This window comes from Thunnus maccoyii, chromosome 12 (genome assembly GCF_910596095.1).
Source record: "Thunnus maccoyii chromosome 12, fThuMac1.1, whole genome shotgun sequence".
Taxonomy (NCBI): Eukaryota; Metazoa; Chordata; class Actinopteri; order Scombriformes; family Scombridae; genus Thunnus; species Thunnus maccoyii.
In genome coordinates, this window is record NC_056544.1 from 16,558,708 (window position 1) to 16,584,131 (window position 25,424).

Here is a 25,424-nt window from a genome sequence, read left to right on the forward strand (position 1 = left end):
GGCCCTGCAGGGATATGTGGAAGCACAACTGACAGGACTTGCGTGGAGAAGTCGGCTCTATTCAGTATAACTAAGTAAAGAATGCCCCATGTAGTCACTGATGCACCAGCATAAATCCTCCAAGGTACAATATTGCCTTGGTAAAGTTAGCTTTACCTTTCTGGTTGTAGAGAGCTAAAAAAAACAGAACTACATAATAAAAAAGAACATTCAGGATACTAGAAATAATCTTAGGGTGTAGGATAGATGCTGTAAATTCACATTACTAGCTAATTGCTGTCCCTGGAATGCAACACTGTGTAGGCAAAGCAAATGTGTAAGCAGCCCCTACAGCGATGTAAAAACAGTGAACAGACACCATAACAACTTTAGTTGAGATTTATTTCACATTTTTTGCTACATTCCTCTTTACTCAAATCTAGGGAGCATAGGTGGGTCAGTCATCTTAGAAATACTTTATATCCAACTTCATATCAATGTGCTACAAGTAAAAGTGATCTTGGATTGGGTAGTACAATAAACTGTAATCTGTTCAGTCATGTCTGAGGCAACAAATTTGCTTTAAAAAGATTCAATGTAAAAAACACAAACACATATACAATGAAAAAATTTACAGGTCATGACTCAGAGGAATATAATGATCCAATTATATAATTCCCAAGGTAGCACATGGGGGTTAGTAGTTCATACTCCCCAATGAGGCAAAGGGTGTGACATAATAATTTACTAAATTATTTTCTTTACTGCGTATAGAATTGTCTTTGATGTTAAATTTTGATGAACTATATTTTATGGCATAATCCAATAAAATAACTTCCATTAAAGTAAAAAAAAAAAAAACACTTCATTGGTATCACAATATTCAACATCATGTTAATTGTGAAAAAAGATGCTTTTTTGAAACTAACTGTGTATGACAACTGAGACATTCTGTACTGTAAGCAACACATTAGTGACCTTTATACAACGAGGGATTAAAACAGATTTAACCAATTTGCCAGTGAGACAGAAAAATCAAGTCACTGGTGACAAGCTACCGTATGCAACATACTATATCAGCAATAAAAGCCTTTTTTAAAATTTAGATGGGGGAAATCATATTCAACCTAATGTAGGCTCCAAGTTTTAAAACAAACTTCATTTGGGGATCCAGCATATAAATCCTTTTTAAATTGGTTTATGGGGGCTAGACAATCACAAATGTCCTTGCAATCTCAAACTTATCAAATGTCTTGTATCTTCTTATGGCAAAAATCTCCTGTTGCACCTCATTTTTTTATTCTCTAGATGGTTCTCAAGTTTAAGAAAACAAAAACATCAACAAGGAAACAAAGAAAAACAGAGTCCACAGAGCTCTGCAGCGTTGAGCATTTGGCTGCCACAGAAAAGTCTAGCACCTCCTACTGCTCGGGAGGTTTCTAGTCCAGCTGCTCTTGCTTTATCCTATTTGAATTGGGTCCTCGCTGACTTGTCCTCCTCAGTTCCCTTCTCAGGACGTACTCGCTGAATTGGGATGAGTCCACGCCTCCGCCACAGGAACCAGCAATCTCAAAGCCACGTTGTTGCAGACGCTCTAGAACCTGGAAAAAGATGACAATAACAATACATGGCATCAATCATAGAAGGAAAAGCATCATTAGTACTTTTATTTTAGCATTCTGGGGACAGGCAGTGTCCTTAACTCAGACAAGTAATTCATGGAGGTCTTCCAGTCATGATAAACTGTGTATGTATGCTAAAACGTTAATACAACCTCTAACCTTTTGTTTAGTACCGCAATGCTGGAAAGCATATAATTTGAGAATTCTCCACAACTCTTCTGTGCTGCCGAGTTAGTGCTAAGTCTAGCATTGGAAACAGCTTTGGGAGTAAGCTGTAGCAACATACGGCCTGTGACGGGAATTTGGATGAGACTTTTGCAAAACCAAGAGCCTCTCATTTTGCCTCATGCTTCATTTTCATTGTTTTCTGGTGTGTATGTGTGTTTGTTTGTGTGTGAGTGTGTGTGTGTGTGTGTGTGTGTGTGTATGTGTAGCTGTTCCTGATCTCGCAGCCTTGCAGACATCTACAGACGTGTCCAGGGGGGCTGTAGGATCACATTCCATCGAAGAGGCCCCAGGGAGCAGTGAGGTTTTCTCTCTGCCACTTGGCTCAGTGTGGGCTGCTCAGCAAAACCCCCTTTCCCCATTTCTCCCCCAGCCCCCAGGCCCAAGCCTCCGCCAAAACTACAAAGGTCCCCCTACTGCTGGCAGCTCTCGCTGCCCCCCTTCCTTCTCTCAAAACCCCCGCCCTGCCTCCATTAGCCGCAGATACAGCATCCACCGCCGGCGTGCTTTAATAACCAAACAGGATTATGGGCCCTGCCTGGGGATAACCTGCCAGGGAGCATGCTCACTCTTTTGCTCGCTCTCCACGACTCACACACTTCAGAGACGGGTTTGTTTGTGTGTTTTTGGGAAGGAGATTTGACTTCCTCAGATGGAGACACAGTCCAAATCATTGTGAAATCTTTTCAAATATGCCTCTCCTCTTTCATTTATTGATGCGCATCTGAGGATTTTACCATCAATGAATCAGTGGAATATCAATACGTAATCAGTACAATATTACATATTGATATACAATATTGCCAAATACATGCTGAATATAAAAACTGAATTCAACACAATTAAAGCTTTGTTTTGCCCGGTGAATGCTTAAAGGTGCAATGTAGATTTCTTTATGTAAAAGTCTAATCTGAGTCTTAAAAGTATGGCTTCACCTGGAAGCCATTTTGCCATGAGAAAGGATATTATATCCCTTTGATGCCATATAATGAAAAGTAATTTTAAGTGTCAACTGTAAACAGACTTTTAGTTGTCAAAAGAAACTAATTTACAGATCCATCTCTGGAACACTGATAATAAAAGACTTAGTCTAGTTTCGCTCCGTCAGAATCACCATTTCCCCAATACCTTAAAAGTGTTTATCAAGACAACAATGAAAATATCTTTGATCAACAAAGATAGCCTAATACAGCAGGACTACTCCCTACACAGCCTCCAAGCATCACTGGTATTAATTTCCATGAGATGCATAACATCCAGAGTATATGAAGATAAGTCACTCAAAGGCTTGATTTTATTCTAAATTGTGCATTGATCCAACAACCATATAAGACACTCAGGGGCATCATCTCATGTCTTTGCTAGTGTTTTAACTGCATCCAGAATTACCCACTTCCTCTTGCTGTCAGCCAGTCCCCCTCAGTTGCACATTCATGTGACTCTCAGCCACGATTGAAGGTATCACATTCCTTAAGTCCACAATGAACATCCTAATGGTCCCTCTTTCAGCAAGTTGGCACTGATTCCCACTTAAGAACAAACGTTTGAGTGTTTGATTGTTTTTCATTCGCATGGAACTCAGAGGGCAACTGAGTGAGATGCGAGGACCATGTTAGTGTAGCGAGAAATGCAAAAGAAGAAACTGAAGCTGACCATCCACCAGCTCCAGAGCCGAAGTCGAAATCATTATTCAAGTCAGATCACAGAAAAGTAAAGATGGTAGACTTGTGTAATGATGGCTTGCTAAATTGATGCTTTGATGAACTCATCAAAGAACTTGTTTTTCTGCAAGGCTGTTCTTATGATTCAATTAGATAAAAAAAAAGATAAGATTCTGCAATCAGACATCAGTAAAAGTCTACAGCAGATAAAGGGAACTTGAGTTAACAGATTATCACCTCAGCTAATTCTACAAGCAGACAACTGAATGGAAAACGTAGGAAAACTTAACCTAACGTTTGACTGTCTGTTCTTATTAAGGTATGTTTAACACAATAAGATCAGTCTAAATTACGTCAAACCCAAAGAAGCCAATGTGTTCCCATTACCTGGACAGAGTTGAGGTGGCAATACCCATTGAGTGGGAAGCGAATAACGTGCGTGGAGTCATGGTTCCAGCCAGCATTGACTGAGTTGCACATGACATCACCGATCTCCGGAAACACATCTTCAATCAAGGCCTTGTCACCGCTCAGCGTGATCCTCTCGCCCAGGTCAGGTGCAACACGCACCACCAAGCATTCACAGGGGCGTGACACCCGGCTCAGCTCCTGGTCCTGGCGCCAACGCTCCAGCTCAGCAAGCATGGGCTGCAGCTGAAAATATCGCGCCTCCTCATACAGCAGACTGTAGTCCTAGGAAACAGGAGAAAGGACACTGACATCTTAGGATACAGAGAAAGGAAAAGTGTGATTAACTGCTTTTACAATTTAAAAAAAACATCTCTCTCCTGTCATTTCCTGCCACCTCTCTCTTAATAAAGGCAAAAATGCCCAAATATATATATACATTTATATAAATGGATTTAGATTAATATGTAGGTTAATATTAATGTGGTGTCAACTTTGACCAAGTTTTTGGTTGAACATCTGGAGAATGAATAACTGAAATATCTGAATAACTGGATATCAGTTGCGCAGGAATATTTATCACACAAACATTGTAAATTTACAAATTACAAAATAACAGTGAGAACACTACAGTATGTTACTCGGGCTGGATCATTAAGTGAACCCTGAAAAGATTATGTTTAGCATAAACTTTCCAACATAATTGGAGTTGTGTCAGTATCATAAATGCAGATACTCTGAAGGCCTATAATCTTTAACATAAAGCTTGGGAAAAATGTTTTTCCAAAAACAAGTTTCTTTATTGTAAAATGATACTTCCCCTGGGTATTAAGGTATTATTATATCTATATAATGTGAATCCAAACCAAAAAAAGAAACAACAAAAGGTTTGAATCCCATTGTTCTACATGAACGAGCAATAAACCCCGGCTAAGAAACCATTCAGCAAAAATTACTAAAGATACAGAGTAGGGGAGATGTGGTGCGACGTGTAACACAGGGTTGCATGGGGTAGAGGAGCAGATCCTTTACCCGCAGGACTGCAGGGCCTAAATTGCACCACGTTCAAGTTTTCTCATGCTCCTCTCAAAATCTACCCAATGTGAATGTGGCCTTAGACTGAACTTGAGCCTGTCTTTTGTCTTTGCTTATTTTAGCTGACATACTTTCCACTGATTGAGTCACACTGTGGACAGTCCATCAGATAATGTGGTTATTTGTTTTCTCCCAGGGCAAGTTAAGTAATTACTGACTAAATGGCACATAAGAGCAAAATGAAGGGAATGCTTAATGTGTCACATACAGTGAGGCTCACCCTAGATGGACACTTGGCATGAGAACATAGAGCGCTGCGGAAATCTAGCACATAAAATGTGGTCATGGGCGCCAGAGCATTTATTTATTTGTCTCCATGCAGTTTATTGTTTTCCTTCCATATCTCCAAAGAATCTTTGGCTACTGACAGCTGAAGGGGACCAAATTGCCTCTTGATGAATAAATAGATAGAATTTCCTGGTGATTGAGGTTTTTTTTTTTGGAAGATTCCTGATATTTTGTCTCCAGCATGGGAACTGTTTTCAGCAATTCAAGGAGGACCAGTGACCAAAGGCATTGCATGGCTTTAGCATTCATTGTGTGTACTAAGTTGTAGGACTGCTGACTGGCTGATGGGACTTTACAGTTTCTGGGATGGACATCCACTTACTTTGAAGTCGTCTGGGATGAGGAGCTTGGACGTCCTGAGGAAGTTGAGGATGTAGCGGAACATGTGTCCATCCCTGTCAATGAAGTAGTGCTGCTTCAGGCTGTCCAGGACTATAGGCTCTGTGCCATCAAATAGACGACCAATTCTACTCACATATAGGGGAGGGGTGGCAGGTTAGGCAGAAAAGGAGAGAGGGAGGGAGGGAGGGAGGGGGAGAACATGTCAACATAAACAATCTTATATTTCTTGATACAGGCATGAAAGGTTTCTAATCGTATTTAATGCATAATCAAGTGTACTACTCTCGATTTTGCATTTCTGTTTCCGGCATCTTGTATAAAGGGAGAGGATGGATAGCAAGAAGAGATACAGTGAATCAAGAGCATGTGCAAAGGGATGTGACTCACTCAGTTTTCTCTAGCTCTGAAATGTTTTTCACACCTTTGCACAGACATGCATGCACACATTACCAAGCCCAATACACCAGATCAAGCAGACAGAGAGGAGGAAAGAAAGAAAGATTAAAAACAGAGGTGGTCTGGAGAGGTCAGGGCCAGCTGGTAGTTGGTTCCCTGAGGCAGGGTGCCAGTCACCCTCAGGCCCAGGCCCGAAGCGACAGTGCGGCCTCCCAGCCTCCAGATGGCCCCATGCCCTTTGGCCCTTTACTGCTGCTGTGACATCTGTCAGAATAACCAAGTTGCTTTTGTCTGCGCTCTGAATTCTGCACTTGAAGCTCTTACAAATTGTTTACCGCTCAAAATAACTGTGGGCTTTACCTCACCCTGAGACATTTTGTGAAACTACCTGGTAAATCCATGATTTTTTTTTGGATATGTTGGATAAACATTTTTTTTATGTACTCAGTATCTCCGCCAAGTACGCCCATGAGATATTTTTGTGATTGGAAGAGATGTGACATTTGACTGTTTAATGTCACAGGATGACATTAAATATTAAACAAGATGGCATTAAACACTGAGGAAATTCTGACACTGATAAACACTCCATATCAGTAAGTGAATCTTCCACAGTTTATAACAAGAAAAAGACTAAACACACACACAAAAAAAACACAAGCTTTATCTCCATTACACACTTCATTTACAGGTGCACAGAGGGGCAGACTCACCGGGATTCTGGGAATTTTGTTAAGGTGGCCAGACTGCTGGTGTACATGTGTCCGCCCACGTCAATGTGCACAGGGGCATTGGACTTGGTGAGCTGTGCAGGTGTTGGGATGCCCTGGTTGCTCAAGGGAGACACTGGTGACCGTGTGATCATGGGCCTGGACATGCTGGAGCGATTATCCTGTTAGAGGGAACACAAGTGAGAAAATAAAATGACACAGGGAGCTAAGACAGATAAGAAGATTCATTTCCGGTTTCTGGTTTTCTTCTGCAGATTCAAAATGTGCCGTTAAAGATTTTTAAAAAAGACACTATTTAAACAACCATATCGAGATTGAGAATATTTAAATTTAGGATATTTTAATAGTATTTCTGTAATGTAACACTCCACAGGCAGGAGAGCAAGGGAACAAGATTTTTTCTCTGCAAGTTAGAGCAGCCTGACCTTGACCTGAATGTTACCACAATCCACAAACATTCACTCCTGTGGGCCATAATCTCCAAAACCAAATTAATTTGGAGCATCAATCTCACTGTCTTGGAAATGAGCAGTAATGACTCTTGATTTGAATACTGTAATAGGACTGGGAGAGATTGTCTCCTGTTAACCTACAAACACCATTAGCAGACAATTTCTGTTAAGCTCTCAGAAGAAAATGACTCCCCCCTCCCCCCTAAAAAAGTTTCAGACCCCGAGTAAAGATGGGGAAAAAAAATACTTTTGTCTGTTATTGCGGCAGCCTAGTAGTTAGATTTTAATACACTTTTATTTTACAACCATCTTCTGAAAGCGACTTAAGCAGCAAATTAAAGCAGCAAACAGTACTGTGCGTATTTAAATAACGTAACAATAGGTGCGCACTACATTTAAGGACAGCAGGAAGACATTCTATTCAAACGCTGCATTCAATGAAAAAAAAAATCAAAGTGTCTATTCACTTCGCTCCTCCTGCAAAAGTGACAGGACGACTACAGTCTTCCAGTTATTTCTCTCTTTTTTTCTCTCCAGACAGTATCGGACTTTACGCGTTTACCTGCGCCGGCATCACTGTGGTTGGAGAGGAAGTCACCGAGTGGTCATTTTGCTTGAGAGATGCTGCGGGGACAGGCTCTCCTCTGACTGCGAACATCAGTGAGGGCTCCCTGCACTCCGCCGCTCGGATCGGGAGTCGTTTTAGGGAAGCGTGTACGGACTCATCCACGGAACTGATTGGACGCGGTCGCTTTCTCGCTTTCTGATGCGTTAAGTCCATAATATCCGTTTCGTCCATTACAGCGCAGACGTTAAGGTTAAGAGATAGGATGCGGTGGGCTTTTCCCAACACACCTGCCAAATGTGGAGAGAGGCGTGAAAAGGGGGGATAGCGAACACACCGGGGGAAGAGCGGCGCCGTTGCTGTCACACGGAGCAGCTTCTTTGCAATGGCTGGGAGAAGTCAAAGCCCCTGACAACATTAGCATTGTAGCGCCTGCGGCTCTTTTTGGGCTGTCGCTGTTTCAGTGGCAGGTACTGTATGTGTGTCGCATTTTTTTTTTTTTTTTTTTGAGAGTAAAACAAATCCTCCTTTACAGAGAGCAGCCTGCTTATAGTAAGAGTCGGGTCAACGCGCACATCTGGACCTGCCACAGCTGGCCTTTGCCCTTTTGGAGCAGCGTTTGTGCGCGCCGTCACCCTCCTCCTGACGTTGCTGCCCATTGTTCAGCATCAGCAGCAGTTTTGTTGAGCCGGTTAAACCCTCCTTCAACAAAACAGTCCCACAAAGCCTAAAGTTTCAGTGACAAACCCAAAAAACGGTGACCAACCCACTCAACCACCTGGACAAAAATGCCCCTAATATCCTCCACCCACACGTATCACTCATAAGCACCTTACTGGTCAAGATCTTTCCAATCACACTAAAGCAGACAGTAACACCATTTTCAGTTGCCCACATGTATTGTTAGTAAAGTGAATGTTTCTTCTTCTTCTCATCATGTATACAGAAAAATAAAAGGAGCTCTTTAAGAGTACAAAGAAACATTACAGCTCAAGTTCTAGATCTCATCCTTCTAAAACAGCAATCTGTCCCTCAGAGAAACACTTTCAACATCTTCTCCATCAGTTTCCAATCTATGTCTGACAAACAACAGAGTTACTGTATAACTGCAGTGTGTAAACACCACCTCCGTTGACCACATCAGCATTGCAAAACCACCACACTAATGACATCATGGAGTATAAAACCAGACAACATGCCCAATTGCTGTTCAAAGTACTGCCACAGCACTCTCCTGGGCTGTTTCATAGAAAATGCAGGGAATCCACAAATTTTAATAACATTCAGATTAAAATTAATTAGTTCAACCACTGGCCTTAAAACATCCACATTCCTGTTTCTCATTGGCAGTGTGAGTTTCACACCTAGATACCCAATTAGCAATTAAGCTTGCCTTTGAGTGTAGGCCTCCAATGCGGTGTGTGATCCTGGTCTGATTTGCATGCCGTTTGTGCACGCGCTGATAAGCGCAGGCAGCAGCCATACATAGTTTTAAAATTCAACTCCAGAATCCCTCGCAGAAGGCAAAGGGGCCTTCAGGGCAAAAGAGAGAGAAATCACATGGCTGCTCTTCAAAAGGGGACCTGTGTAAGGCAGCCGGCAAAGTGCGTGGGATCACACTCAGAATGCAGGTAATTTGTTCCCTGACTAATTTGTGGAGATGGTGGTGTGTGTGTGTGTGAGTGTGAGAGTGAGTGTGTGCCTGTGGAGAGTAAGTTCTGAAAACAGCTTGGTGGAATTGGATTTCCTCAAAGCCTTGTCATCGCAAAGGTGGATTGAGTGTAAAATCTGCAAGGCATTATGGAAAATTGCAGGGGAGAGAGAAGAGAGAGTGAAAGAGAACGGGTGGTTGGGTGGGTGGGATGTAGAAGGGGGTAACGAGTAGCGGGAATAAGCTCTTATATCACAATATGATTTTAAGTTGGTGGAAGTAAAGATACTTGTGTCGAGGACCTTTTCTCGGACTGATGTCTACATCACATTTCTGTCTTGTGTCTCAAGGACAGTTCAGAGGTCAGAGCATCATCAGAATCCATCAGTAGGCATGTGACGGAGGGCTGATCATTGATGGCTCATGTATCAGCCATCAGCTCCAGATGTGCACTGCAGACCTTCCCACGCAAGCGCTTTTCCTACCTGTTGCCATTTTTGAATTTGGCACAGTGCTATGAAAGTCTCACATGTGACAGCATTTGTAGATGTGTTCCCAAAGTTTCCAGCCTTTTTTTTTCTTATACAAAAAAAGTTGAAACGTGTGTGTTTAGGGAATTTGCTCGTTTACCCAGCTTGTGTAATTTTGTTGCTCCACAGTATGCACAAACAAATCTAAAACAGGCACACTGCATTAAAGCCTGGAGTACTTGGGCTGCTCCAGTTACTCCTGTTGTTTTCCATCACTGGTCTGAAGTCTTTCAGTGACAGGCCTTTTATGCCTTTTATGCAACATCATCATGTTTCTTTACATCTCAAGGAACAAACAACATTAAATCTTTAGTAAGCTATTGCGGGGTTTTACCCGCCAATGCTCTGAAAACTTGGGAAGCGAGTACCTGTCTGCTACCACAATAATCAAAGGGCATGTTGGGATCAGCATCAGCAACAAACTAGCTTTCAATTTTCCATCCCACAATGCAGCTCTCCAGTGTTTCGACATATCGCACAAGACACAATTAGCATTTCAGATCAGAGCATTAACATTCAGTTCGAGGCAGGCAGACTGGTATTTACATAATCTGGATGGGTTGTCTCTGCTTTGTTGCCCGTGGCCATTTGTTTCAAATGTCCACACACAGACAACCACAGACTTTGGGTTAACTTCAGTCACTGGCGGCTGTAAAGGGTGGTGAAAAAAATACCAGGAAGTGAGACTGTCGTAATAGCATAACCTGGGTAAATACTGTAGGCAGGTTGTCTAGTCAGGTGTGTATTACCTTGGACTTTATAAAAAGATATTAGGCAACATTATAAGGTACTCACCGCTCCAAAGCAATACCCTACTAGTGTGCTTATGTGAAACTGCCAATATAAAACTTCAAATTAAAGTTAAAACTAATATTTTCTCTTCTCTCTCTTCCATGTCGACGCAGGTCTTAAATTATGGCAATAATTGCGTTTTAGAGTTCAAGTTCATTTTTCTCTCTGTATTTTATGAACATATTTTGATAACAAATTCAAGCTGACTCTTTTTCTTAAATGTATTTCTTTGTGACAGCAGGACAAGAGTGACAGGACAACAGTAGCAATTGTCACCACAAACTGTCAGTTTGCAGAAATATGTCCAGTGTGAAAAGATACTTTGACAATCAGAGAAAACTAGCAGCAAAAAGTTACCAGGACGGAGGAATGAGACCTTGCTGACCTCCACTTGAGCAAAGAGAAATGTGATTTTCTAGATAAACCACTTTTTAATTCTGAAAAGCAGAGGCAGCAAATAAGGGAAAACATTAATTTGCAACGTCTCTGGATCAGGGTGATCCAATCTGTGTTTAAGAATCCAGAGAATCAACAATGACACAGAACTTGAGCCACACTATTAACAATGAACACAAGGCGATCTGAGCTTGTGCAAAGTTTCTGATTTTACATCCAAGAGAGCAACATGTCACAGCAGTTTTCCCATCTTTATCAAACAGAAACATATAATTACATCCTGAGTATTAACTTCAACATTGTAGAGTTACAGTAACTGTACATCAGCATGACATCACAGATAAGGAAGTGTGATCAGTGCAGTGTTGCTGCAGGCTGTTGGAGACGTGCTGCATGTTCACTGGCACAGACCTTACTGTCCCAGGGCACAGGAGTGGCAGAGCCATAATGTTAAATATAATAACAGTAATTCTCTCAAGTAAAGCACCTCTTGAAATTAATGATACAGTTTGACATATGGACAAATCGACCTTTCAAATATTCTTCTCTTTGTACTAGATCAGAGTGTGTGAATGTAATTTCACTGGAAAACAAATGTCCAGATGCTGCACACACAGTATGGTTTTGTTATTACAGCGCCATCAAGTGATCGGTCCTGATATCCCAACATCTCAGGCTCATTCTGTTTATTCATGCGCCCTCTCAAACTGGTGAAACCGACAACAGGCTTCCATTACAGGTATTCTGAACTTACAGGATTTTGTTTATAATGTTCCTTTTAAAACATGTAATTTATAGTCTCATTCTCCATGCTGTACAGTGAGATATAACTAAGTAACCAAATACACAATCTACATTTTTTTTTTGTTTAGGATGTAATATCCAGTTTTAACATGTAAACTTTATGAACAGAAGCAGATGTTAATTTACATAATACATGGTCACATAGGGGAGACAGGTCTAGACTATCACTTAGTAAACTATATTTGCAGAATCGCAATCGGACCTTGGAGTTTATTACGCACGGCGCGGTCAGGGAGATACTGTAAGAGAGAAAAGTAGAGGACAAAATGTATCCCTATTTTTTTCTCCGTTTACATAAATATGATTCTCTAAACACGCACACGATGATTCACAGATTCTGCATTGACGTGTGTAAAAGGTACATCCTGTCTTACAGAATGAGAAAAAACGCCTCGGGCAAAATTACTCCACAATGGCGTCTTTCATTAAAAGATCTGGGGCAGCCAGGAAATAGAACTGTTTCACGACAAAACCGACTTCCAAAAAAAAAATCTTCGTGAAAACGACAAACGCGGTTCGAGTAAGTTATGAGCAAGTTATTACAGCAACAGCGACACGGAGACGGCGATGTGTTGGGAGCTGAAACGCGCCAGGAGCGAATTCACACGGTGGATAACTAGAGTGTTTGCTCGACAACATCGCAGTCTAATCCGCTGATCGTTTAAACCAGATGTACCAAAGCCTCGTTTATTGTAGTCACGCGCATACATTTGTACAGTTACTAAGGAACAATAGCCAGGAAGTGGTTAAATATTTTTTAAGAACTGTACCGCTCGAATCGCTTGGCACATGCGTAAAAGCTGCTGCGCCTCAATGTCCCAGTCCATCCAGCCTAGGAAATAAACCAAATAAATCTCCGCTTACCTGATACATAGAGCAGCATAAAGTATCTTTTTGTGCACCTTTTCCCTCCGATTTGGCCCACGATCTGCTTCTCTTCCTACACCAGTGAGAAATGCAATAGCTTGGCTAAGGTAGACAGAACAAAATACAGAGAATACTTGCTCCAGGGCTCCGAAACCCCTCAAGGCAAAGATCAGGATACAATTAGCTCATGTCTCTGCCCCAGTCTAAACCAATCTGCAGAATAAAACTCCGAGCAAAGGAAGAGATCACAGCAGCAGTGCCTCAGTCTTTGTTGAGTTTATGTTTTTATAAAATCAAATAAAGAAATCTTTTTTTTTTTTTTTTTCAGAATTTACAACACCCTCACTCCTCCTGCCTCCAACTTGCCTTTTGCCTCCCTCTCGCAGAGAAGCTGATTTTAATCGTTATGATTAGTTTTGATGTAGCGTTCCCCCGGGCGATTTCTACAAATGGATGGAGTGTTTCTTTGCCAGGGAGGAAAAGCAGCAGATGATGATAATTATATAGATTGTTGGTCCTTTGATTTTTTTCCCCCCCAAACCTCTCAAACATCTAACCTCTGCTTCTTTAACACATGCCATGCACAATACATGTGCACCAGGCAACTTGTTGATCAACTTATTAAATTACTGGAATGTGGTTAATGAAATTCTCACTCTGCAGTTTGTCCTTTGTAATCTTTTCAGTCTCTTTCCTCCCTTTGGACAACCTCCAAATGACGTAGTTGTATAGCTTGCCTTGCCCCAATCAAGTCTGAATCAGTGCCCGAGGGTGATGTGCGAGCTCATTTCAAATGTTCAACCATGCATGATTTCAGGAAGATTGAGGCACTTCTGAGGCTTTTAGATTTACTTGGGGGATGCAGACAGTAAAGGAATTACATGTTATAAGTCATTCTTTTTGTAAAATCCCTCCATGTGATCATGCATAATTATTCTGTCTGAGTCAAGAGAGCTGTTTTGAGAACATCTGGACATAGAATTGACAGAGATTCTCAACACTTACCCTCACGCCATGCACAATAGAACAAGAAATACCCTCTCTTTCGCCCCCTACTGTTGAGAAAGGCAACTTTTGTGACAGCAGCCATGAAAGCAAATCAATTTAACCATGATATTGTAACAGTACCCAACATTAGAAGCAGAAAAAAACATGAGAAAAGTAGGAAAACATCCATTTGAAACAAATATTTATAAACAGACTTGGTATTTTAATGTTCATCCAGGGAGAAAACTAAATCCAAGTTTGCTCAGAAGTCCAATCAATAGTGGAATAAGAATGCCACGTCAAGGGGACTAGTGACTGATGGATGTTCTTGAAATGCAAGCGTACAAACAAAAGCATTTTACAATTATTTTCATCAAAAGAGTTCCCTCTCCAGAGCTCCTTTTGTAGATGATAAACAGAGTTTCTTTTGAGGATGAGCCAACTATCCATTGCCCATCCGATCCAAGAAGCATTAAACCTTACACTTTTTGACTGCAGTGTCCCACAGGAAAACAAACACAGGAATAAAGTGTTACGATGAAGTTATTTGCCCCCGAGGTTAGTGGCTGGCACACGATTCACCAAGCCTCAAGTATCGAGGCTATACACACACATACGCACACATTTTTATGCCATTAGCCTGACAAACTATAGTGAACAGAAACCACCCCAGGCCTTAAAATCCCATACGTTATCCATTTTCCACACAAATGGAGCCCATTCATAATGGGATCCTCGCACTTCAGTATTCAAAATATGCATCAGATGTTGTTGAGACTAACCAGTGGAGATCTTTGACTATGCACGGTGTTTGGTGCCAAAAAAGCAAAGCCATTGTTCTAATGCTGCTGTGGAAGGTTAGTATTTTCCTTGGATGTAGACCTAACTGCTACAGCAGCAATAGCAGGCGAGCACTGGCTGCACCATATTTTGGTGGACAAATTATACAGATTGGTTGCAGATGTGAGTTTGCCCCAAACAGAAACGACCTAGCCTAGATGACATCATAGAGTTATAAATGCATACACAGGAGAAAGGAGAGAGGAACCCTGGAAAACTCACTCTACTTGCTGGAATTTTGTCTGCAGTGACTGCAGTCATTTCACAAAAAAAGAACTAAGTGTAATTATTAGTTTGGTTATCAGTCCTTTCTGTCATCAAACTTGACTGTGTATATTTTGAAAGAAGAAATAACACATTATTGCTCTCACAAATTAAAAGTTTAATCCATGAGTAATAAAACATACCCTTTCTCAAATCCCCAAGTTTTTGGGCTATAGTCAAACTTGGTCTTGTATGCTTATGGTGGCCAATTTGAGCAAACTTTAAATAGACACTGACTTTATGACTTTATGACTTTTCTTTACTTGTACTCCTGTTACACTGCATCTATGATTTAACATTATCCTGTAATGCTGCTGTATAGAAAAAGTTACATAATGTCACTTAAAAGAATTTTTAAACACTGAAAGGAAGGCTCTGTTTTATCATGACTAACTTAATAATAACATAGTCCAGACTTTACAGTGCTGCCAGTTAGGAACAAAGATACTGCTTTGCTCCAAACACCTTTATGACCTTCATTTCTAGTGTCAGATAATACTGAAGTGGCTTGACAGTGTGAATAGTGATGACTACACATCGCATCAAACCTCCGACCATAACAACTACTGCTTTACATTGGCTTACCTACTCTTTGCAAGCTAGTATGGACTAAGAGAGATGTTGGTTTAGCCTCAGACCATATTAATAACTGCAGCAATACTCGCCACACCCCTCTAATGGCCCGTGGTTATGTAAGGGAGTGGGATGGATAAGGGAAAGTGCTGAAGCCGCTCCAGAGCCTGACTCAGTCTGCCCTGCAGGGTTGCACAGTTTTAGGCCAGAACTGTTCATCAAATATTATCTTTGGCACAATGAAATTCAGCTTTGGAGAATGTCTCCCTTGCTACAATGTAGTCCAAGTTATGCCATCAGGTATAGCACTGGAAGGCAAAACATCAACTATGGTAATTATATGACAGAGGAGCTCTTTTGTTCAGTCAGTCATAGCAAACAGTAAAGAGAATCAACAAGCCAGTGCACTATAGTGTATCTTTGTTCATTCACTCCTCCAGAAACTTGTAATATGCAAACTATGTGAAGTTTGCATGTGTATGTCTCGGTTTCACCAGTACAGCAGGGTTATTCCAGTCAATAAAGCAAGCAAGGTACACATGACAGAGTCTAGTCTGCTCATGAAACAGTTTCAGCTCGCTTTTTGACAAAAGTGATAGAAAATCATGTTTTACATTGACAAGTCAATTTTTCTGTAAAAAATGAGAATCCCTATTGTGTGGGATCACTTGGGTTCGCACTCGTTGGTCCCAAATCCACCCATCCCACCCACAGTGGACAGAGGAGTCAGTGACACTACTATGAGGGGAAGAGAGACAAGAGGAGGGGGGGTGCTTGGGTAATGCTGGGAGGCTCTAATAAAATGTAATCCTATTATATGGTTCCCACTAGAGGGCAACAATAATAAAGGTTTCCCTAATAACACGAGCAGACCAAACCCAAATGGAAAACAGCTCCTCCGGTCAAGTCCCACACTTGTACATATATCCTCTCATTAACCCAATTGCTGTTGGGCCACATTACACCGACAGGCCTTCGAGATTTAGTCGTGATGGCGAGGCAAGAGTTAAGTCAAACAAATGTGTTTCATCAAACTGCAGTTTGGGCTGCTCTGCATAAAGGAATTGAAGGGGGAAGGAGGAGGAGTGAGGGAATGTGTGCGGGTGGGAAGTTAGAAGCAGACCCCGAGGAAACCAATCAGAACTTCTCCACCCTCCCTTCCTGTGTCAAAGCCACCGGGGTCTCAGGTGTGCGTTACATGAGCTAATACCTCACAAACTTGATTGTTTGTGTTAGAGTAATCAGACTTTTGTAAATTACCATTTTGGAAATGATAGTCCAATCATTGGTAAACAAAATCACAATATAGTAGAGGAACACCACATACTAGAAATCACATGATAAGACTTGATAGCTTAGTAAACCTCCAAATGATTATGAAGTTTAATTCTTCCTCGTGGGCCCAATAAAATGAAATATTCCTTGGTAGTAAAAGTTACAAAAAGCTGGATTTTCATCGGATCAGGTTCTTTACAAACAAATATTTTGCACAAGAGCAATGAAAGTGACTTTCTTTGACTAATGTTAATGAGAAATGGCAACTGCTTTGCTGGAAAGAGACGTAAAAGCAAACTCATATTTATATGATTTGATAATGTAATGAATGAGTTATTACGCTTCCTAGCTATCTCACATAAATTCGGTGAAATATTTATCATAAGTGACAAGGTGAGTAAGAATATCAATCATATTCTCAAGACAGCTTGAGTTATTAAGTGAGCCAATGTAACAGTATTACAAAACCCAGAATAACAAAGTTATTTATCTCTCTCTCCGCATGTGTGTATGTGTGCATACGTGGAGTTGTGTGTATGTGTGTGTGAGAGCGTGTGTTTATGTGTCTGTCAGCATCAGACAGAGAGAGAGAGTGTCGCATGCCTTCCTGTTCCTGTACCACCCTCCAACCCCAGAGCCGCAGACTCAAGGCAGTTTCCAGAATCAAACAATTTCACGCAGCTACTGGAGGAGGAAATGAACTGAGCCCAGAGCAATAATAAAATTATACAAATGTTATTACAGACTCGCCTGCTACTGTCCTACTTTAATTCAAATTTGGGCACTCCAGGCGGTGCTGGTGGCAGAGACCTTCCTGAATAAATCAACATTAGCTTACGTCTAAATTATTAAGGAAGTGGGAGACTTTCTTGTTTATAGTATGAATTATTAAACAAGTGTTTAACGCTGTTTTTCTTCATGAATCCCCAAATATTAATTGCTAATGATCTTTAAGGTGTGTGTTTTATCTTTTGCCCCTTCTGTTGTGTGCTGGGAATTGCGCATCTGAATTTTCAAGTTGCAAGAAATCTGTCTGTTCTCAGTTAGATAAGCTTCAGATGCACTTTGAGATATACTTTTGCTGGCATCTGTATGTGCAAATGAATCTGCAGTTCTAACAATATCCCCATCATATAGCCATTGTTGGTATTTGCAATGAATGTGAATGTACATAAATGAATGTGTTATGGAGGCAGTCACTGTGAAGACTATCCGTGTCTGATGAACATCTTGCTGATAAGCCATTCAAGATGTTAACAAAGAGACAGCTGAAGAAGTGTTGGTCTGTTATTTGCTGTCACTTTTTATGAGCTTTTTCCTAATTGAGGTGTCTGTAGACGACTTTTGGAAGTTTGTTAACACAGAGAGAGAACAATCTTCTAATGAAATGTCAGGATTTGATCGACACTTCACAGCATCTCCTCATTTATGTATGTAAGAATTTCAAAATGTATCACAAGAAATCTCAACAATGTCTTGCTCTGTATGCACACCACATCACTTTTTAACATTCTTCTTTTTCCAATATTAAAGTTATAACAATACCAGATTCCAATCCAACAGGGTCAGCTCCCCTCACCTGTCCTTATATTTATTCTTCAGATGAACATGGGCTGATAAATCAGAACCAAGTGAGCCCACTCCCACTCATCTGTCCCAAGAGGAAATAGTCAATGCATGAAACATCAGATTTATGTACTCATTCATTTGGGCAATAAAGATGATTAAGGGGAACTGGGAAGGTGCTGGCCTCGAGCCCCTGAAACCTTAAGGGATACAGGCAGAATGCCTGCAGGTAAAGTATAGCGATGCTGAGAGAATCACTGCTGCCCATTTTTAACTCCAGTAGGCCTTGAAGAACTCCATTTGTTAACATCAACAATCTCACAGTACTAGTTTTAAGTCTATGACTGTCTACAACTTTTTAATACAGAAACATTTTGGGAACACAGTTTGAGTAAAAGTACTTTCTCATCCTCTCATAAATTGTAAAAAGAAATGCTAACAATAAAAAGGTTGACAAAACTTTAGTGGAATTACTTCTGCAGTTATCAAACCTTGTATTCAAGAACTGGGTCCCTGTTGGCTATGCAACCCTTAATCCTCCTGTGTAGTTCTGAATTAATGGCCTGGACCAATTTCAAATGAAATGTAGCTCAGACTTATGAATAAAACTGACTTGTGTCTACCCACGTCTGCAGTGTAATCTGCACATCCAAGGCTCGTGGCTGCCCTCCCCTGGAGAAATCCAAACGGGAGCATTATTGCACAGTAGACGATAAGCACTGTGGCCAGTAGGTGATGCTGTTGTCACACATAAAAAAAGCACTTGGGAGACGGTGAAAAGGAGGCAAGTCAATTCATGTAGGAATAAAAACAATTTTGATTTAGTATCTGAATTACACTGGCATTCAAGCCTTGAAAACACAATATAGTTGCACTACGTGGACAACTTCAATTGATATAGCAGGGTCAGTGGGGCTGATCATTTCCTCTACAGGGAAAAAAAAGATGAAGAAAAAAAAAAGAAGATGAATTGCACCTGTTCCTTTAGCAAAGGAAATAAAGTGTAGACATAACAGATCACCTCTATTTTGTATCACAAAGTGGTATCATTTCCCGTGCTCTCTGCTGATGGAATGAGATTACATGAAGCTATTCTCAGAGACTTAACTCACAGGGAACACACATCATGGACATTTATCTGGCCATGGGGAGACATAATCTAGAGGTAGATGAGCCAATCCATCATTGATCTGAACCTCCTTCTAGTAAAAACAAGTGACTCAAGAACAAAGCCGTATAGGTATGGTCACTAGTTTTCTTATGAACGTGAGGAAGCTTAAGTGGATACGTGCAGGTATCCTGTTTGCTTGTTTGAAAACATCTATCGTGAATATATTAATAAAATAAAGAAAAAACATAAATAGGGGCTTGGATTTGAAAAAAAAAAACCTTTATTATTACAACAGTATTCTTACAGGAATACACATTGTACCACCTCGAGTTTGTGATGGTGTCACTCAGTCTATGTCACATTGTTGAGCCCAAGAGAAGAGCTGAGCAATATTTGAATACAAAAGTCATCAAGGCAGATTAGCCATCTTTTTCTTTTAGCAATAAATTAAATATATAAGTATGAAGGTACCACAAGTCACAAGATGAAAACAAAAATCAAATCTACCTCTAGAAAAGGAAAAAATGTAAAAACAGCACAATGTCACAATATTGTGAATAGAAAAAATAAAATTATATAGTTGAAGACATTATAAACATCCAAAAGTATATTGACTTTTACTAAGACACAGTGTTTTCATAGTAATAAATTGGTTGTTTCCCTGACTGATGCACTGAAAATAGAGAGCAGTGTAATACACCTCTGATAATACTTGTCAGAGCTGTCTTATGTTGCTTGGGACCTGTAATGTGCTTAATGATCACAAGGAGAATCTCACTTGTTATTACATATACAGCACATGGACCAAATGTGACACTAATCCAAAAATAACAAGGCTGCATTTTCCTCCTCACTTCTCCAATTCAGCGTGATGACCCTGCATAATTGGTTGACCCTATACATAGTTCCTTAACTCAATGTATTGCGGGGCTGTCATTCTACAGCGTGCAATGTATGCTGCATGCCAACACTGCTGCAAAATCGTTCGGAGCCTTAGGAATAGTATTGATAGGCTGTGGACGTTGACCATATTAGCTTTATGACAATGAAAGTAATTCAGCCCTGCAGTAAAGCCTCGTGGACAGAAATCATATTCTGCTTTGAGGATGAAGTATTTGAAAGGGGACAGGCTCAAGATGGATACTCCACAGTTTGATTGTCATTCTGCTCTACAGATTGGTCTCCATTTCCAGTGCACGTGATAGTCATACAGAGGACAGCACTTCTCCTGTCGAGTCCCGGAAAGGATCTTTTTTCTCAGATTTCTCCAGATCGACGGTGTGGATGGAACCCGGCTTGATGGCAATGTCCTCTGCCTCTACCTCCTTGTACTTCCCTGATGCATCCTTCTGAAGGACCTGTTTCAGCTTCTTCTTTAAGTCAGGGTCAGGGCAGTACAGGTACTCATACAGACCAGCAGCAAGGATGCCCCCCAGAATGGGTCCCACCCAGTACACCTAGCAGAAACAGCAAGAGAAACATCTTAATCAGTCAGCTGGATAATCAGTGCATGGGGGAGATATTTTATTTCTGTCAACGCAATGCAGCATGGACACTCCAGCCAAAACTGTCAAACTCTCCTGCTTTATTAGGCTACAGATTGGGAAAAGAAGGTGAACCTTCATCAGAGGCAGGTTCTGCGGTGTCTGAGGCATCGAGCACCAAGAAAAGACACTTCCGAATATGACACCAGCCACGGTGAAAGTAACTGACAGTGTTATACCTAAGCACATCCCCAATATACACACTCACACACGTACACACACATATGACACCATCCTGTCTGCAAATAGCTCATTGGAAAGTATTGCCTGGATACAAAAAAATCAGAAGTAATGCTATTTTACACCTTGTTAAGTGACATCTCATTATGTAGCTGGAGGAGAAAATGCAGTAAAATTGCAACTCTTCAGCAATTCTTTTGTTGGGTGAAATCATAAATTCAAGTGTCATGTGTAAAAGTTTTTAATAAGATTCTAACCCACCTGAGTGTGTTTTGTTCTCTTCACATTTACTGATTGATATAAGTAAAAAACTGATTTGTGGTTTTGTCATGAGGTCACACCTGTCTTTACTGTCCTGTCAAAGTGCTGAAACTATGACCTTACCAGGTTTCAACATGCCATACAAGTAGAAGAGCTTGCCCTCTTCAGGACATTAAATTAGCTACAACAAGACATAAACATTTGAAATCATTCTGACATAGTCACACAACTTAACATTTGAACCATTAAGCTGATTTATTATACTAAAACTCTAAGCTTTCTAACTTATACAGACACAATCAAACTGGCCCACTGTCAGGAGTAAGTAAATGATATTTTGGCCAACTGTACAGTATCTCTTACCCAGTGGTACTCAAAGTTAAGTGTGACCATTGCAGGCCCGAAGGAACGAGCAGGGTTCATACTGGCTCCTGTATATGGAATCTGGAAAACATATAAGAGCATTGATTTTAAATGATGAGTCTGAATGATAAAAAAAAGTATATATACAGTATATATATATATATATATATATATATATATATATATATATATATATATATATATATATATAGCTGTGTTTAGCATTGAAATACATTTCTTGGTACAATGCTGCTGTATTTTGATTTTCAGTATATATCTTACACTGCAGAATATATTTTATGCAAGTCATATTTGCTAAACAGACCTAGGGAGAAATCAGTTGAGCAGTATGAGAGATAACATCTATTTCCCTGTGCATTCATTTGCTCTGCAGGGTTCAGGGAGCCCCCAGAGATTGGTTGCCATGCGATGGCAGCCTCCAATGAAGATGTGCATGTGGGTGTGAATCAGTGAGAAGCATACAATATCACACATTGAAGAATAGATGCTTAGATGCACCTGCTCTTTCTCAAGAAGTGTTGTTGAAACTTTCAGTGCATGCTAAAGAGGCTTGCACTTGGAACCAGTCTTGTTCTTGAATTCTTTAATGCAGGGTGATGAATTTAATATGATTTTGAGATGGAAATAGAGTCCCTGCCCTAAATATTCTCCTTGCCTTCTTGCCCTCACTGCCATTTCATATCTATCTCTTATCTAACATACTCACCGCAAATAAGTGGCCAATGGCTACAGCAAAACCGATGGCCAGGCCAGCAGAGCCACCTAGGTCTGTTCGTTTGGGATCACAGGTGGCAAACACGGTGAAGACGAGTTCAAATGTTATAAGCAGCTCCACAAGCAAAGCGTGTCCTACTGAGATTTTGGAGTTCACCTTGGAAACAGACGATTTTAAATCACTAAACTGTAGGAAAATGTATCATATACACATGTAAAAATGAACATAGTTCAAGTTCTTACCATGGTCACACCGAGTGACCCCCTTAAAGCAGCAGGTGTTACTAGGTAGAGGATTCCAGCTCCTGTAATAGCGCCCAGGCACTGAGCCATCACATAGAACATTGCCTTTGCCAGGCTTAGTTTTCTAGTTATAACCATGGCTACAGTGACGGCCGGGTTAATGTGTCCACCACTGATGTGGCCAAAACATTGCACCATGGTGGCAATGCTCAGGCCAAAGCAAAGGGAGATAAGGACTAGATCAGCTGGGGGAGGCTTCTCCTCCTCTGCAGCCCAGTTGATGGTGGAGCCAACACCGAGAAAAACAAAGATGAGAGTGGCCAGGTATTCTCCGGATACAGCCCTCCAGAAGTCCTTGGTCCAGATCCCTTTAAATGCCACCATTATGTTCTGACAGTTACACCAGGACAGAAACCTCCTGGCAAAAAGAATGATGAGCAAAATGATTAGCCTACTTATGTATTCCTGGGGTGTGCATGTGGCTGGAAATATACTGAACCCTATCAGGATAGCTGCCTCTGGGCACAATATTTATAACTCCACTAGGGATTTAAGTCAGTGACTTTCCATCACAAAATGCCATACAGAGCATTCTTTAAACACTGTGTATAGGGGCAAATTATCACACTTACAGTCAATAATACAACATTTAATTGCTTTCACTTAATGATCTTTAAGAAAAATGCATCTCTACTCTTGACTATTAATGCTAAGGAAAACATGATTTACATTAATTAAAACATTTGTAAGCTACTGCACATTTAGAAAAAACATTGAAAGTGCATAATTTAACATCATTGCATTTTGTTCAACAAACCTCCAGGGCAACAAAGTTGCATTGGTAACTTCAGTCATTTCTTTTCCTAGATCAAAATACTAAGACTTACCGAATGCAATAACAAGTTCTCCCCCTCTCTGTCCCCATTGTGTGTGATGTGCTTTCATTCATAAGTCCTGGTGAGTTATTCAATCAGCAGAGACATCTCCCCTTTCATCACTTCTAAAAAGTTGAAATGGCTGTGACCTGCAGTACTTACAGGAAAGCAGCAGGCTGTGTGAGCTCAGTAGTGAAGAGAGCAGGTCTGTCAGACGAACATGGTCCACACATTGTGCCCCGGGATTGCATCCAGCAGCTTTATTAAGTTACTAACCGAGCATCACCTCACAGGAATAAAACAGCCTGCTCAGGGGGAGGAGTCAGGAGGTTTGCTTACTGTGCACACAGAAGCACTGTTGCACAAAGTGCGGCCACACTGTGACTTAGTCAGCCTCAGCATCTTAGTCATATTAGAGCTTTTAAAACACGCTGCAGTAAGCACAATATTTACAAAACCACCAGATATTCAGATATTTGGAAGAACTTTTAAGGAAGAACTTTGACTCAAATTCATCCACAAGAACTCTCAAAAGTAATAGTTTTAGAGGGAGACTGCACAGATGGCAATGATATTGTGATATCCTACAGCAGGAGATGTGACAAAATACACATTAGTGCATAACTCACACACACTGGTGATGTTGCTTATAATGCAGATGGGGTATTAAGTAAAAGATGCCAATTGTTTTGTCTCCTCATTGCTGAAAAAAGTTAAGGCTTGTTATTGTTATTGTGTAACCAGTAGGATCTGAGGGTTAACCTCAACAAGCGCCTGGTTTACCAAGCTATTGGTAAGAACATCAAAAGGTATCATGGGATTTGTAACAGCTCTGAAAACCATAAACCATTAAGTTCACCTCTCTTTTGAGAATGAGGCAAACACAAATCCGCATCTATATTTTATCTGGATCAGGAGCTTAAGTGTTTGCACATTGTTAGCAAACACACATGCACGTTGCTTTTCTAAATTTGTTCCATGATAAGCTTCCAGGAAGAACCGTGCCCTTTTTAGTATGAACGGAAAGATAAACACGTTACCTTCACGGTGATCAAACTTACAGTATCCTTGTTGGATGAATACAGAGATCACTGTAAGGAAAGACTCATGTGTTTTATTTATCAAAGACATAAGTGGTTAAAGGTGCAGTGCGTAGAATTTAGTGGCATCTAGCGGAACAAACTTGGCAGAAATGGAATATAATGTATGTTTTAATTAGTGTATAATCACTTAAAAATAAGAATTGTTGTGTTTTCGTTACCTTAGAATGAGCCCTTTATATCTACATAGGGAGCAGGTCCTCTTCCATGGAGCCCGCCATGTTGCACCGCCATGTCTCTACAGTAGCCCAGAATGGACAAACCAAACACTGGTGCTAGAGAGGGCCTTTCGCATTTTTTGGCCACATGGTGGTAGAGCAACAAGTTGTAAACACGATACTGACTTATTATCATCCTATAAAACTGATATAGTGAACATGTTAACGACCACTTGCTAACATTATTTACTCATCCAGAAGACAGGGAGTAACATTAGCCTTTATTTTCAGCCGTATCGCTGTCTACCTGGTGAGTGAAAGTGAGTTTCACAGCCACTATAGGTTATCCTACACAGTGGAAGGGGAGGGGTATTCCGTTTATTGCAATCTGCAACCTCACTGCTAGATGCCACTAAATTCTAGACACTGCACCTTTAAATAAAGAAAACACTACACCATAGCTCTCTATATAAATGTGCGTGGAGGCCTTACAGCAAGTATTACTTACAGTAATTGCTTAAATCACTGAACTAAATAATAATCTA

The 25,424-nt window shown here is 40.7% G+C and overlaps 2 protein-coding genes across 4 annotated transcripts; both read right to left on the bottom strand.

Moving 5' to 3' along the window:
• Positions 1-362: 362 nt before the first annotated feature.
• On the bottom strand, positions 363-13,069 carry kctd1 (potassium channel tetramerization domain containing 1). 2 transcript variants are annotated; one of them, XM_042430052.1, is made up of 5 exons: positions 12,802-13,069; positions 6,730-6,908; positions 5,601-5,745; positions 3,875-4,180; positions 363-1,580 (listed from the first exon to the last, which is right to left on the bottom strand). In XM_042430052.1, exons 1-5 carry the CDS (start codon positions 12,808-12,810, stop codon positions 1,419-1,421), a joined length of 801 nt encoding a protein of 266 aa, XP_042285986.1. In that variant the 5' UTR covers positions 12,811-13,069; the 3' UTR covers positions 363-1,418. The 2 variants fall into 2 exon arrangements, with proteins under 2 accessions (XP_042285986.1, XP_042285985.1); XM_042430051.1 differs by lacking the exon at positions 12,802-13,069 and adding an exon at positions 7,762-8,246.
• A 6,608-nt stretch (positions 13,070-19,677) lies between these two features.
• Positions 19,678-24,645, bottom strand: LOC121909387 (aquaporin-4-like). 2 transcript variants are annotated; one of them, XM_042429922.1, is made up of 5 exons: positions 23,784-24,645; positions 22,747-23,164; positions 22,496-22,660; positions 21,769-21,849; positions 19,678-20,877 (listed from the first exon to the last, which is right to left on the bottom strand). In XM_042429922.1, the coding sequence occupies exons 1-5, from the start codon at positions 23,870-23,872 to the stop codon at positions 20,626-20,628; spliced, it is 1,005 nt and encodes a 334-aa protein (XP_042285856.1). In that variant the 5' UTR covers positions 23,873-24,645; the 3' UTR covers positions 19,678-20,625. The 2 variants fall into 2 exon arrangements, with proteins under 2 accessions (XP_042285856.1, XP_042285857.1); XM_042429923.1 differs by having other exon boundaries at positions 23,634-23,873.
• Positions 24,646-25,424: the final 779 nt, after the last annotated feature.